This window comes from Penicillium brevicompactum, assembly GCF_028827555.1.
Source record: "Penicillium brevicompactum strain IBT 35665 chromosome Unknown utg000006l_segment0_segment0, whole genome shotgun sequence".
In the NCBI taxonomy this organism is placed as follows: domain Eukaryota; kingdom Fungi; phylum Ascomycota; class Eurotiomycetes; order Eurotiales; family Aspergillaceae; genus Penicillium; species Penicillium brevicompactum.
Window position 1 is genome coordinate 1,591,921 of NW_026623209.1, and position 15,780 is coordinate 1,607,700.

General features: G+C 39.8%; 4 protein-coding genes across 4 annotated transcripts; 3 read left to right on the top strand and 1 right to left on the bottom strand.

Annotated features, from left to right (window-relative positions):
- Window positions 1–6,936: 6,936 nt before the first annotated feature.
- Window positions 6,937–8,649, top strand: N7506_008789 (transmembrane amino acid transporter protein-domain-containing protein; the record flags this gene model as incomplete). The annotated part of the gene is made up of 6 exons (XM_056958082.1): window positions 6,937–7,029; window positions 7,112–7,373; window positions 7,428–7,619; window positions 7,669–7,827; window positions 7,940–8,172; window positions 8,230–8,649. The coding sequence occupies 6 exons, from the start codon at window positions 6,937–6,939 to the stop codon at window positions 8,647–8,649; spliced, it is 1,359 nt and encodes a 452-aa protein (XP_056807472.1).
- A 1,391-nt stretch (window positions 8,650–10,040) lies between these two features.
- N7506_008790 (sugar porter family MFS transporter) lies at window positions 10,041–11,763 on the top strand (the record flags this gene model as incomplete). The annotated part of the gene is made up of 5 exons (XM_056958083.1): window positions 10,041–10,116; window positions 10,172–11,001; window positions 11,052–11,199; window positions 11,250–11,359; window positions 11,413–11,763. The coding sequence occupies 5 exons, from the start codon at window positions 10,041–10,043 to the stop codon at window positions 11,761–11,763; spliced, it is 1,515 nt and encodes a 504-aa protein (XP_056807473.1).
- A 155-nt stretch (window positions 11,764–11,918) lies between these two features.
- N7506_008791 (HesA/MoeB/ThiF family protein) lies at window positions 11,919–13,473 on the top strand (the record flags this gene model as incomplete). Its single annotated transcript, XM_056958084.1, has 3 exons — window positions 11,919–12,144; window positions 12,214–12,427; window positions 12,477–13,473. The coding sequence occupies 3 exons, from the start codon at window positions 11,919–11,921 to the stop codon at window positions 13,471–13,473; spliced, it is 1,437 nt and encodes a 478-aa protein (XP_056807474.1).
- A 221-nt stretch (window positions 13,474–13,694) lies between these two features.
- On the bottom strand, window positions 13,695–14,399 carry N7506_008792 (RlpA-like double-psi beta-barrel domain-containing protein; the record flags this gene model as incomplete). Its single annotated transcript, XM_056958085.1, has 2 exons — window positions 13,695–14,040; window positions 14,101–14,399. The coding sequence occupies 2 exons, from the start codon at window positions 14,397–14,399 to the stop codon at window positions 13,695–13,697; spliced, it is 645 nt and encodes a 214-aa protein (XP_056807475.1).
- Between the last annotated feature and the right edge of the window lie 1,381 nt (window positions 14,400–15,780).

The window sequence follows — 15,780 nt, forward strand, 5'->3', positions numbered from 1 at the left end:
ATTACTTTTTAGATAGTCTAGCTATCTTATAAAAAAGCTCTTGGAAGGTCTATAAGATCGTAGGCAGGAAGAAAGGAGGCTATTCGGAGAATAGTATTTGTGCGTCTGAAGAGAAAGAAGAAGAAGAGAGAAGCTATGGAGGAGCGAGAACTAATAGGTAGGAGGGTCACGGTCACGTGATCCACCAATGATAGGAACTCTCTTTCAACATCCCCTACGAGATTATCTATCTATCTCTTCGAAAAAGAGCCTCCTATAAAGCTAGCAATGATATAAGAAAACGTAGTATAATATTACTAAGTTTACGGGTAAGAAAGGGTAAAGGGGTAAAACAAAAGGTGTATCTAGGGTCTAGAGAACGAGCAAAAAGTGATCTAGTAAGTAAGATAAAATAGACTATATAAGTAGAGCACGCAATATTAGGTGATATCTCGATTAGGAAATAGAGGTAGTTTTACAAAGAGGTGCTTAATTGTTAGGAAATCCTTTTTAAAGAGAAAAAGAAGAAGCGATTTTTTCCTATATAGACGAGGAACCAGGCGAAAAGGCGTTAATAATAGTGTTTTCTATTAACGAAGTGCCAGTATAAGGTTATACCAACAAACTGCTAGTATAAAGATCCACAATATAGAGAGCTATAAAGACCATATCTGCACGAAGCACACCATTAGAAAGCTTCTTTAAATTGAGTATGGTCATTTAGCGTTAAAATAAGACACAGGCAAGAGGTTTAGTAAAGCTATCCACTGCTATCTCCGTTGTGGAGATCTTCATAAAGACAACATTACTAGCTTTAACTTCTTTTCGAATCTTATAAAATCATATAAAGATATACTTTGTATTCACATAAAAAACAAGATTTTCGGATAAAGCAATTACCTTATTATTGTCTGCTATGATTTTAATAGGTTTAAAAATCTAGATATAAAGCTCAGTAAGTAGATAGGTAAGCTAGATAGCTTCTTAGATCGCGAGGATTTGTACAATATACTTAGATTCGATAGTTGAGGTTGCAATATAAGGTTGTTTTTTAGAGATCTAGGAAATAGGTTTTCTATTAAACATAAAGATAAAACTAGATATAGAGAGAGTACTCTTAGAATGAGGGCTAGACTAGTTAGTGTTGAAGTATCTAATAAGCTTTAAATCTTAGTATTTAGAGATAGGATCTGGGTCTGCCAATTCGAGATTAAGTATATCGCGTATTTGATTTTTGGTGTTGTAGACAGTAGGGCTCTTGACTAAATAATGCTATTTATTTATAAAGAAAATATATAAGTTTTTTAAGTCTTATAGATAATGGAAGACCTATTTGAGGATAGCCTAATACTATTCACTTAGATTAGTCGTAAAACGAGCTAATTTGATAACAAAGAATAAGATATTAAGACGGATAGATATTATTAGCTAGATAAAAAAGCCAATTTATTTCTGAAACTGTTTCACGTTGGTTTTGGACGTAGGAAGTTCGGTTGGATTTACGATAAGAATCATCTTCTTATTTATTAGCGTATAGGCGCTATTTAGCTTATATAGATTAAATTTTAGTAAGGTTTTGATGATGTAGTCCTCTTGGGAGAGATAAATCCTTTTTGGACGATAAATAATATCTATTCCTAGAAACCGCTCGATTTCTTCTTTATTAGTGAGGTCAAAGTGCTTTATAAGCTTAGTTTTAAACTATGTAATAAGTTGTTTGGCTAGGGAAGTGATAAATAAGTTATCAATATAGATTAGGACATAAATAGGACCATCTTTAGTAAATTTAACAAAGATAGACTGATCTAATTCTAGTATAGTAAATCTTATTTTAATTAGGATGTCGCGAAGAAGCAGATATTATTCACGAGGTGCCTATTTTAGACTATTTATATTTTAAAGAAGTAGGCCTATTATTTTAGGGAAACGCTCACGCTCTTTTTTAGAAAGCTTAATATAGATAGACTCCTTTATTTCTATATTTAAAAATGTAGTAATAATATTAATATAATAAAAAGGCTATTTATTTTTAGTTATAATAGCTGCGAAGACTTTAAATAATATAGGCTTTGAAATAATAACATAAAGTTTATGAAAGTTGATGTTTTTAATCTAATTAAAGCTATAGCAAACTAAGTAAGCTTTGTAGGTGCTATTATATTTAATCATCTAAATCTAGTAAAGGGTAAAGAGCTATTTCTAACCTTTTTTATAACTAACGACACATTAGATACTATTCTTATTGTGACGTTTTAGCTCTTTTTTTATAACAATAAGTTATTTATTATATTTAAAGTAGATTATAGCCTATTTCTAGATATATGGGATATAACTAGGATCTTTAAATCCTAGTTTAAAAGATTTATCTTTATCGAGAACTATAAAAACGTAGATTTCTTTAGTGGCATTAGGATTACTTACTAGTATAAAGATAACGTTAATATCTATCTTTATATGCTCCTTTAGATATTATAAAATTATAAAAGATGATAGATTAATTATTGTATAGTAGATTCTATATAAAAAGATTAAAACAAAAATAGTCAAATAGTAATATCTTAATAAAATAGATATTACTTCCTTTTTGGATAGATACTATATATTATATATTAGTTCTCTATTAGAGATGTTGATAATAATTTATGGAAAAACGTGATTAGGCGAAGATATCGTAAATAGGTGGTTTGATATAGTTTTAATATTTATAGATATAGTTAAAATAGATGGAGTAGTTGCTATAGCACTCTTTTAGTATTGTTTTTGCTATATCTTCACAATCTGATTAGATTAGTGTAGTTGAGAAATCGAACTAGCGTTACTATTACTATCTATTTGTATCTTTTTTAAAGTTTTATTGTTTATAATTATTAGACAAGAAAGATAAATTCGAGATTTTAAAGCTATTTAAATTAATAGAGAGAGCGGGTATGTAAGAATTAGTGATAATTGAGGATATGGAGGAATTAGAGGTGATTTAGGTCTTATAGGAATTAGAGAAGATCTAGGAATTATAAAATCGATAGATAGCTAACTATCTATCAGAAAATCGATAAGAATAAATCTTGCAATCTTTGTAAAGGAGCGTTTAGATAGAATCGAAATAAATCAATCTCTATATATCTATTTTCCTAATTTAATGTTATATTAAGACTTAGACAAGCTAGTTTTCTTGATTTTATTAAAAACGATATTATAAAAGTAAGTTGTTTTTTTTATATGGATATTGTAGATTATATAGCGATTCCTAATATCGTAACTAATTAAATAGCCTTTATTCATATAGGAATTAAATTTATTAATATATTGTTCTTTATTAATATGATATTAAATCTAGTAGCCTAATACCTAGAGATAAGAGATATCTAGCTTGTGACTATAGAAAGCTTTATATAGGGTTATATTAATTTATGAATGGTATAGTTAATTAATTATATAATTCACTTCTTGTAAAATAAGTGATTAAAAATATTTTGAGAGTTAATTTTTGACTATTATAGTGATCATAGATTTTATTAAATATCTATTAGATTATTTAATAACGCTATTTAACTGCTTTATATAAAAGGATATCGAAGATATAACAATATTATAATACTTGTAAAAAGCTTAAATAGGTTTATAAATAGAGACATTATCTCCTTGAATCTATTTAATCTTAATCCTAAACTACTAGTCCAAAAAACTAACCACTTTTTATAGATTTAGAAAGATTTTAGTTATTAATTTTATTATAAAAACCTATATATAGCAAGAGATATTATTAGAAACTATTATAAAATAGGTCTTGCACTTATAGCCTATATAGAAATAGGGTCTCTAGGTATTAAAGTATAATAAATCATCTAATTTAATATGAATTTAGCGTTCTTTACTATACAGAAGCTAATAGCTTTTAGTATTAATACAGAGAATATAAAGGTAGGTGATACTCTTATCCTTTTTAAGGATTATCTTAATTATATTATATTCTATTTTACAAATTTAGTTCTCGCTAGTATAATAGATACAATAATAGATTAAATTAATAAAAATAAGATTATTCTTATACTTTCTAGTGATATTAATATCTATAGAAGTAACTACGTTTACTATATTTGTAACGGCTTAATCGTTTTAAACCTAAAAATCATCTTTTAGACTATTAATAAGATCCTTAAATAAAAATAGGTTAATCAAGGATAAACAAGTCGTTTGTACAATGCGAATAAAGTATTTTATTAAATCTAACAAATCTCCTAGATATCTAAGCTAGTAATGATCTTTAATAAGGTTAGCAGTATATAAATCCACGATTTTAAACCTATTTTTATATAAGAAAATAGCCTTTTTAGCCTTAAAGCTGATTTAGTAATCCTATTTATCAAATGTAGAGATAGAGATTAGATTATTGTTTAATTCTAGGATAAGCTAGACTTCTTGAAGAAGTAGTTCTTTAAGATCCTAAGTTATAGGATCTTAAATAAATAGAACGATATTATTAAAGCTTTTAGTAAAAAAACGTTGGCCTGTTATAATAATAACGGATATATAGTAAAGCTTGAAATTAGTAAAAATTAATTGGAAAGACGTTATATATTTTGAAGTGTTAAAATCAATTATCTAATTAAATTTAATAGATGATAATAGGAAGATAATAGTATTTTTTGATATCTAAATGCCGATTTACTATGTCTAAAGGTTATCGTAATAAGTGAATACTAGATTGATAATCGCTATGTTAGTCTGTATACTATATACTAGCAAGGTATTAGTTAATAAAGTAGGGGCAGTTATCGAATTGGCTAAATTGACTAAATTACTAGAGTCACTCTTCTTTAGATAATAGTCTTTAAGCTTATAAATTCTCTAAAACTTATGATATTAATAATAATAAGTATTCTTGTTATTTTTATACTTTTTAGATTTTGAAGGAGTTAATCTCTTGTCCTTGTTGTTTTTGTTATTTTTCTTGTTGTTTTTAGATAACAAAGAAGTATCTAAAGACAATGGAATATTTTCTAGAGAGATCCTAACAGTTATTGAGTTTGTGGAAAGAAGATTTGTCGATTTATTATTACTAGAATAAGTGTATTAGATCGATTTATTGGTTATTTTAAAAGTGTAAAATTAATAAATACCAATATTAAAATCATATAAAGAAAGATTTTAAAAATATTCTCAACAAACTTAAATTTAACATATATATACTTACTAGTAAAGAATTAGTAATTTTAAATAAAAATAGCACAACAAGGATTATCAATAACGGCTACAAGAAACTAGTTTTAAATAACAATATCGTCTATCTTTTTACCAATAACTTCTTCTAACTCTATCAAAGCTTTCTAATATTTCTTAATAAAGGCCTAACCATTACCATCTTTATAACATATTTTATTCCACTTATAAAAGTAAATAACCAAAATTAATTAAGTAATATTGCTAAATTGCTTCTCAAAAATCACAAAACAGAAACAAAAATCCTAATTATTAATAAAAAAGACTTTAAAAGATATTTCAATAAATACAATAAAAAAAGTCCACGCTTTACCTTAAATTTATTTCTAGATTTTTATATTCTTCTTAAAGATATCTATACAATAATTATTATTATTCTAAAACTAGACAAACTTCTCATTATAATATTTACCAATAATAATTAAAATTAACAAATCCTATTCAACGTTAATACTCTCTATATTAAAAAGATCCTCTTTAATAACTAAGATAATCAATTCCCTAATAACAAACCAAAACTTCAGTTTCTAAAAAAACCAAACAGTACCTTTAAAAATATCCGTATAAATACTAAAACCGAAAATAAAGATACTAAAAAAGATATTTTTCCACTAGATCCAATTCTAATCACCTTTAAACTTAGATATATTAACAAATAATATAATACTGATCTTACCGAGATCGAAGATTTCAATTAATTATCTAATATATAACTTTAAAGTAGCCTTAAATAGTTTAGAGGTAGAATCTTAGTCTTTATAGCTATCTACTAGTTAAACGCCGTTATTAGTATAACCTTTATCTCCATTTTCTTCTTTAATAAACTATCGATAACAAGCTTTATATTTATTGTCATCGATCTTACTGTCGTCACTATTGTCAATCTTATTATTGTTATCTTTAGAGACGGTAGATAGTTCGAGAATAGGTGGAGCTTTAGTGCGAGAGGTCTTCGAAGAGCAAGATTGCGAGGCGAAGAGGGGTTCGCTGGAGTAAGTATCATGAGGCCGATCACTTATTATGTCGATAATAGCTCGTCGTTTACCTTTTGACTGATTTCCGTCGTTAGATGGAGCCTGAGAGGTAGCACGAGCTGGTTGACTAAAACTGTCGATGTCTTCTTGTCCAAAAGATGACATCCTTCACGACAGTGGAGGAGGGGTTGTCGCGACGCAAGCGGCGGGAAGGTATCTTTGATTCTTTGAGGCTGAAGACTTCCCGTTTAGGAAGGTGGTTCTTCAGACGCAGCGGGCTTGATAACCTATGGGGAATACGATCTAGAGAGAGCAGTAATGCACTTTGACAGATTGTATGATGCGTAAGAAAGAGAAGAGAGAGAGAGAAACAGAGATCTATCTACTAGGGCACCGTATCACATGACCTAACCCCATGATCTCCAACAATTTGATTGGGTAATTGGGACAGTTTTTACGCTAGATTTATGCCGAAGACAACTTGGACCGCGCCCGAGGAGTCTGATATTCGATGTAGTATGGCACCGGTGCCAATCGCACCAGCCCCTTCGCTCCTTGTTGCCGGCAAGTGCCAGTAAAGGTTCCGGATTTGACCTGAACTTCCACATCATGTAAGTTCCGACTATCACATAAATATGGTTAGCCATCGCCGTCGGTTTGACGTTGAAGAGGCAAAGTCACCCAATGCATTTGAATTGTTTCTTAGAACTCTCTGCAGTTCCACATAAGCTCAATCTCGCCTACACTTTCTTCATTTCTGGTAGTTATGGAAAATGCCATTGAAGCCGACGCAGGCTCAGCAAAAGAGCCGTCCAAGCCTCTTGACACTATCTCCATGACAGAAGATGCAGTCTTTGGTGTCATGACCGAGGAGGGACCAAACTACCGAAATTTGAGCTTGCTTCTATCTCTTCTGACGACATCCACTGACTCATTTTTAGGTTGGAGGCCTGGGAGCGATAGCTCTTATTATGAAGACCCAGTTTGGGCTCGGTGTGCTTTCAATACCCAATGTATTCGACTCTCTGGGCATGATCCCAGGAATAATATGTGTCATAGCTATTGCAACGGTGACCACTTGGTCAAACTATGTGATCGGCGTCTTCAAGCGAAATCACCCCGAAGTATACTCTATCGACGATGCGGGCGACTTGATGTTTGGCCGAGTGGGACGCGAGATATTAGGCTTCATGGTTTGTGTTTGTGGGTGCTGAATTTGTTACACCGGTTGCGAACTATCTGACTGTTCTATGATAGACTGGATTTTCTGTTGTGGCTCTGGATTATTGAGCACATCGATTGGATTGAATGCCGTGTCCTCACATGGAACTTGCACTGCTGTCTTCGTTGCAGTCTCTGCGATTGCTTCCTTTAGTGTGGCCAGTATTCGCACGCTTGGCAAGATTAAGTGGACCGCTTGGGCTGGAGTTGCATCTGTTTTCATTGCCGGTCGGTAAATATCGTTCCCGATACAAATCAATAACTGACAGACTGAGAGTGATGATTACCACGGTCGCGGTAGCTCTTCAGGAACGGCCTTCAGCTGCGCCAGATACAAAGCAATGGGAATCTGACTACAAGCTTGTTGGAAACCCATTTTTCACGAAGGCAATTTCGGCAGTCGCTTCTACCATATTTGCTTACGCTGGTACTCCTGGTGGGTTCGATTTCATGTGTTCTGGTAGGCTGATGCGTCTTTCCCAAGATCTTATATATGGGAAAGTCATTAGTTTGCGAGTCTCTATCCATTTCTAACATTTCCATACCAGGATTCTTCCCTATCGCAGCAGAAATGCGTGATCCTTCACTGTATACAAGATCGCTGATTGTTTGTCAATCTGCTATAACTGCCATATACATCTCGATTGGGACAGTGATTTATATCTACTGTGGCTCTTACGTTTCTTCCCCGGCTCTTGGTTCTGCCGGAACTCTTATTAAGAAAGTCTCATATGGCATCGCCCTTCCGGGTCTTGTGGTCAGCACGGTTATTGTCTTACATGTGAGATATCAAACTTCCAAGGTTCATTTTCGCTCGATCTTTACTAATAGACAAAAGTTCTCAAGCAAGTACCTCTTCGTCCGCATTTTACGGGGCTCGGAGCATCTCACAGCCAACTCAATTAAGCATTGGGCAACTTGGCTGGGCTGCACGTTCGCTATAACTACTTCCTCTTATTTGATTGCCAGTGGGATTCCAATATTCGGTGATCTCATCTCTCTCATAGGCGCTCTTCTTGGAACTTTCATGTCTTTCCAGCCGATGGGCTGTATGTGGTTATACGATAATTGGAAGAGTGGTCGCGAGCAGCCGAAACCGAAGTGGATCTTTCTGTCGGCCTGGAATGTGTTAATTATTTTTGGAGGGACCTTTTTGATGGTCGCTGGAACATATGCATCGGTGGTCAACATTATTGCTTCTAGCAAAGCAGCGTCTGGTGCCTCTGCATGGTCGTGTGCTGATAACTCTAATTCTTGAAAGTTGGCCTCTTTAGCCAATGTGAATGAGATTTCCCATTCTCTCTGATCTTGGTATTTGATAAAGAGATTATTGTTGCGATTTCCAGTCACGAATGAGATTTCAACGGAAAATTATTCCTCTTCGTGGTCCAAAATCATTATGTGAGCCTTGTCGCCCAGAAGGAGCGCAAACACCCGTAGACAAGATCTGAACGAAGTCACCTAGCTGAAAGATACGATAATTCTCTCACATATATCCGTAAGCCCGCATAGGTGATCCACTTTGAACATTGGAGAGACTGGGGCATGCTTTTAGCGCATCGGCAACCGCAAAGTGGACCAAAATTGTATGAAGATTAGGTATTTCAACAGCCGTTCCGTCTCCCATGCCGACCTAAAGATCTGAGGTTGTCGCCCGGTACGGATGAGACTTGCAGTCGATCTTCAATTGGGTAATTGAGCTACAGGATCTCGGCAAAAAGTTGCCGAAATGACCAACTTTGGAAATCCCACACTCACTCCGACACCCGAACTCTAACAGCACGTTCTAATCGAGTCAGCGGGTGTTTTTGTAGGCTGTGAAGATTTTTGGCTGCTTCTCGGGCAGTCAATATCCTATGATGACGCTTCGGCGTCGGTAATTAGCTCCTGGTACGTGTCACTCAATACCACTGTCGCACTCTAGCAGGCTAGCACCATGTCGGCAATTGAGATGATCAGCGGCGGCATTTGACCAGACGAAAGGCATTTGGCAGTTTGAGACTCCATAGTCAAGAGAGTTGAGACAGATTCAACAAACGACAATTCTGGGGAAATGGTCTATGCGCAATTTATTAGAAAGGTGACGTTCGTGTCAGACCATATCTAAACCCCAGCTTTTATATGGCCATTTCAACTCAAAAGATGTAGTGGGGATCGGGCAGACCGTATAAATCTTCCATCAATCAGCGACTGCATCATGATAGCCGTAATGGCTCCACTCAGCCATGCCGTGCACCGTAACGCCAATCGCCTTTTCCCGCGGCAAGGCGCTCAACCCTGCACATTGGACTATCGGCAGGATTGAATGGATGGAGAAATAGGTTGCATTGCTCCTATTTAGTGGGGTCCCCCCGCTACGAATTTCCCCAATTCGTTCCCCGGTCTCCACATCCGGGCCCCCGGACTGTCTAACTCGGTAGCTTGACATGGAGTGAGATTACGAGGAAGCCACTTGATTGCTTGTGATGATTTCTCACTTGGCGTTCCACCGGCCCGATTCAGGTGTTCGAATAAGTTATAAATCTGGATGTCACCCAAAGATGGATTTTCTTCTTTTTTCTTGCTAGGGACTCTTACAGGGTCAATCGTTGTTATTTCTTTCCTTTCTTTGAAACCCTGACGAGGAATTCCGTCAATTGTTGCTTCAAGATGGGTTTCGTCAACTTCAAGAACTATCGGCTCTATATCTTGACAGCCACGGCCTACATGGGCTCGTTGCTTTTCGGTTGGTCTTCTTGATGAACAGTATCACAGTACCCCGTTGACGTTGCCCCATCTAGGATATGACACCGGTGTTATGGGTTCAGTCCTTGCCCTCTCGAGTTTCAAAAAGGATTTCGGTCTCCCAGTCGAGTCTTCGGGCTTCAGCGACAAGGAAAATGCCCAAATCTCATCCAACGTTGTCTCGTTGCTCACAGCCGGATGTTTCTTCGGTTCCATCGGTGCTGCATACATGAATGACCGACTTGGTCGTCGATACTCTCTCATGATCTTGGTTGTGATCTTTATGGTAGGAGCAGCTCTGCAGGTCGGCGCTCATCATGATATTGGCTTGATCTATGGTGGTCGTGTCATCGCCGGTCTGGGTATCGGTGGAATGTCTTCTATCACACCCGTTTACGTTTCCGAGAACTGTGCGCCTGAGATCCGTGGTCGTGTTGCCGGATTGTTCCAGGAGTTCTTGGTCATCGGTAGTACATTCGCCTACTGGCTTGACTATGGCGTTGCCCTCCATATTCCCGAGGGTACAAGCCAATGGCGCATTCCGGTAGCGATTCAGCTGGTCCCTGCTGGTCTGATGCTTGTCGGGTTGTTTTTCTTGAAGGAATCTCCCCGCTGGCTGATGAAGAAGGGCCGCAGCGAAGAAGCACTTGACTCTCTCGCTTATATCCGCAATGAATCTGAGACGAGTGAAGCCGTTCAGCTTGAATTCGCTGAGATCTCTGCTGCAATCCACGAAGAGAACCAGGCTACCGAGGGCATGACATGGAAGGAATGTCTGAAGCCGACCAACCGATACCGTTTCTTCTTGGCATTTGTTTTGATGTTGTCGCAACAGTTCAGTGGAACGAATTCCATTGGATATTATGCGCCTCAGATCTTTGCAAGTGTGAGTACTTCGTCCAAATAATGATTCGACATTGCTAACGCCGTTTCAAGGTCGGACTGAGCAAGACAAACTCTGGCTTGTTTGCCACTGGAATCTACGGAACTGTGAAGGTAGTTGCTACCGCTATTTTCCTGATCGTTGGTATCGATCGCTGGGGCCGAAAGAAGAGTTTGATCGGCGGTTCTGCTTGGATGGCCAGTATGATGTTTATCATCGGAGCGGTCCTGGTCACGCACCCCCTAAGACAGATGCCACTTCGGTCTCATCTGCATCCATCGCCATGGTCGCGATGATTTACCTTTATGTTATTGGATATTCTGCATCTTGGGGACCAACTCCTTGGGTGTATCTTGGCGAGGTGAGACTAGAATATCCATGTTCCCTGTAGCAGCTTGCTGACGTATAATCCAGATCTTCCCAACTCGTCTTCGTGCATACGGTGTCGGATTTGGAGCAGCCACCCAATGGCTGTTCAACTTTGTTATCACTGAGATCACCCCACGGGCCATCAATGAAATTGGATGGAGGACCTTCCTGATGTTTGGTATTTTCTGCTTTGCGATGGGTGTTTTCGTGCTGGTATTTTTCAAGGAAACCAAGGGCCGCACCTTGGAAGAGATGGATCTCATTTTCGGCGCTGTTGACGAGCAGCAGAGACGTGCGGATGTCGAGCACACCTTGCAGAAGTCACAAATCGTGCATGAGGAGAACGCTCAGAACGCCGAGACGGAGGCTGGAAAGACTAGAGCAGAGACACACTAGACCTATAGATTGTATATCAATATAGACAAATGCAATGGTCAATATGAAGCACTCTGGGACTAATAGATCTGTGGCGAAGTGCGGAATCGCCAAGTGCGGAAGTCGGAGCCCCACAAATGCCGCGGGGAACTTCTCTTCGCGTGTGCACTTCAGCGATGACACGCGTCAACACGATGGGATCGCTCGAAGAGACATGCGCATCACTTCGCGCTCAGATATCGGCTACCGAAGAACAGTTGGCTGGTCTCAAGCGCGATCTGGCTAGCGCTGAAGCGCAGTCAGTGTGCGAAAACCAGAGCGACGAACAGCGGTGGCCATTACTTCAAGAGGAATACAAAAGATATGGAAGACAGATGATTGTCTCTCAAATCGGACTCCAAGGTAGGCAGAAGCTTGGGGCGGTCAGAATGCCAGGTGGTTTGTGCTGATCACGTCTGTTTTGTTTTCCAGGCCAACTCAAACTTCGATCGGCCAAGGTCCTGCTTGTCGGAGCTGGAGGCCTAGGATGTCCAGCTGCACAGTACCTCGCCGGTGCAGGAGTCGGAACTATTGGGCTCATTGATGGTGACACTGTTGAGGTGTCGAACTTGCACCGGCAGGTGCTGCATCGCACAGCAAACGTGGGGAAATACAAAGTGGACAGTGCAATTGAATCTTTGCGCGAGTAAGTACCACCAGCCACAGTGAAACACAAGACTAACAGGTTCTTTTAGTTTGAATCCACATCCCACGTATATTGCGCACCGCACTCACCTCACCCCCAACGAAGCCCCTGCGATCTTCCAAGACTATGACATTATCCTCGACTGTACTGATAACCCCGCGACGCGATACTTGATCTCAGACACCGCGGTCCTATGTGGGAAGCCATTGGTTTCCGCATCTGCACTGCGGACGGAAGGCCAGCTGATGGTTTTGAATAACCCCCCTCGAGCACCAGGGGACAAGACCGGAGGGCCATGTTATCGATGCGTGTTTCCCAAACCGCCCCCTGCCGATAGCGTGGTCAGCTGTGCGGATGGTGGTATCATTGGGCCAGTGGTAGGGACAATGGGCGTTCTGCAGGCGCTTGAGGCAATCAAGGTCGTCACCACACCAGAGCCAGCTGAAGGCACCACTCGCCCCCGCGATCCTCCGTCTCTGCATATATTCTCCGCGTACTCCTCGCCTCTCGTGCGCACCATTCGGCTCCGTTCGCGCCGGACAAATTGCGCGGTGTGTTCTGCGGAGGCAACTGTCAGCTTGGACACGATCCGATCTGGATCAACGGACTATGTCTTCTTCTGTGGGTCTGCCAATTTACCTTCGCTGCTTAGTCCAGAGGAACGAATTTCGGCACGGGAATACAATCAAAGGCAATCGGTACCTTCTGAGTCGCACACAGTGATAGATGTACGAGATGAGGCTCAATTTGGGATCTGCAGTCTGGAAAATAGTATTAACATTCCCATCTCAACTGTTCTTGCGTCCAGTTCTGCCAGGCCAACAGAACAAGCTGCGCAATTGCCTTCTTGGGTCCCATCCGAACTTGCAAATGACTCTACACACCCGATTTACGTTGTTTGTCGCTTAGGCAATGACTCACAAATTGTGGTGAAGAAGATGAAAGACCTTGGACTCGATCAACATGGAAAGAGATTCATCGGTGATATTCGTGGTGGTTTCAAATCATGGAAGGACCAGGTAGATCCTGAATGGCCTGAATACTAAATCCTCAAATGACGCATGTTTATCACGACTATCTTACTGAATAAAATCTATGCTTCACGAATTCTCACTCATTTCCATTTGTGCAAAAAGAGATCCTGTGTGAAGACACATAATTTTCACCTCATGCGAAAGCTATGTGCACGCTGCAGCAACCACTCCACATCATTGACGCCCGGGGATCCATCACTTGGATCCGCTCGCCGTAGATGCTGGCGGCTGTCTCATATCCAATGCCACTCAATCCGCACGCGGCCTTCGTCCAAATTACCAAGTGCCTGAAATACACTCGTGGTCACGTCAATGCTGAACTCGGAGCATCCTGGGCAGTTGTCAGCGACAGCGACATCGATGCCGCGGTCACCACGCTGTAAGTGAATTCTTTTCCCGCAGACGGGGTTGTGATTTGCGTTGCCGTCAACATTCGTGCGGTTGTAAAGGACTTGAGAGATGGCACAAATATGATCGTTCGCATTGTTCCACCAGCCGCATGACCCGAGGCCCGTGTCATACCAGGTCATATCGCCGCCGAAGGTTGAAGATTCCATTGGAACAGCCCTTTCTTCGAGACTGGGAGTAAGGTCAACATCGCGCCTCAAAGGATTGAAAGATATCTCAAATTGTACCTACTTGGAGAGTGGAGGGTGAGCGATATCTGGCCCAGAGCTGAGAGCAACTGGCTTGGGGTTGTCTTTAACAGACTCGTATTTGGTTAGTGCCGGTGAGTCGACATCCAAAAGGGCTGTAGGGGGTGGAAGTGCCCGAGGATGGACACCACGATGGCCATGGATCAACCCCGGCTTGACTTGATCCAAGGCAGGTAAATCCAAAGCAAGGGCGGAGACTCCGACTGTCAAAAGAACGAGGGTGAGTCCCAAGATCAAAATGGACTTGTGCTTCAACATGGTAGCAATCCCGAAAGGCTTCATTGTAAAGGTGGAGGATGCTTTGAAGATTGACTGTTCAGGAGTATCGACGAGAAAGAGAAAAGAAGAGGAGAGAAGAAGAAAAAGATGGGCATTTATAATAATGAGGCTGCAGCCCTGAATCTAGAAAAAGGGAGCCCTGGAGGGAGATGTGAAAACGTCCAGGGTCTATCTATGCCCTAGACCACCGGGTTTGGCGTAAATGGCACGAATCTTCCACCCTTAAATGCTGGGCGGAGTATTAGATAGAGAAAGTCCGACATGATGCTGCCTTCATCTATATCTGTTCTGGGAATGGTTCAATTTTACTCAAAGTGTGTATCCATGAAGATTGGACCAGTAGACTGGGGCGAATTTATCACATACTTGGAGTTCGAGGAAGAGTCATCATACACAGAACTCGAAACCGAAGGATTATTCAGAGTCCGAGTTTCCTACAGGTGTCAAAATCCGGCTCAGTCACATAACATCCTAGCTCAATCCCAGAGCGCTGGGCTACTATGTCCTGAAATTTTGACTTTGTTACGCCTATTCCCATCCCCCAGGATCTATCTCCGTGGGTTGGCTCTTGGATGGTACCGAAAAATTAACCTGACCTCAACTTGTAAACGCGCTGGAAGAATGCGACCGTCCACATAGTTGTAGCTGCACAGAGGAAGGCAGTGCCTGCTGACCCACCTGATAAAGAAACAGCATGTGCCTCACCCATCACCTACAAGCACCTGCAGCTCTGTAGATACAAGAAAGATGAAGGGAGACCGATCTGACACTTGACAATGACCTTGATGTCGATGATGACCTCGGGACACGATAGATGGATTCTGAGGTTTGGAGTAGATTCGTCTCAGCACTCGTCATTTCAAATGTTGGCTTTTTATATTGGGCTCCTTCCTCTTTTTTGGCGGTTGTGTTTCCTTCTTACCTTGCCTCATACTGACTAGTTGTTGCCTCTCATACTCCATTGCTCTTTCCATTTATACCTATCGGTAATGCCGATGGGTATCCCTTGAGCTAGTATTATCCTATAATTCACATTTACGGTTTTTTAAGGGCTAATGCAACGGCAGGTATTGGGCGCCAAGGCCAGAAGCTTGAATTATAGAGCCTTTCTTCCGGGGCTATACAGTTCGAGACCACAGCCCACTGCGAGTTGGGTTTTGGGCCTGATATTCGGGCCCATTCATAGTTTTCACCGAAGTCCAAATGTAACATTTATTAAACCTCAGCTGGCAAAAAATATTGAAAAGATCTTGTCAAAAACTAGTTCTACCAGTTTCCAGCAGTATAGCTCTTATCTGCAGTCGAGGCGTTCCTGCGCATCTATACAAAACGGTAAAATGCGGAGTGCAGGTGGGACCAATGAGCGGCAACTCTCAACAGGATC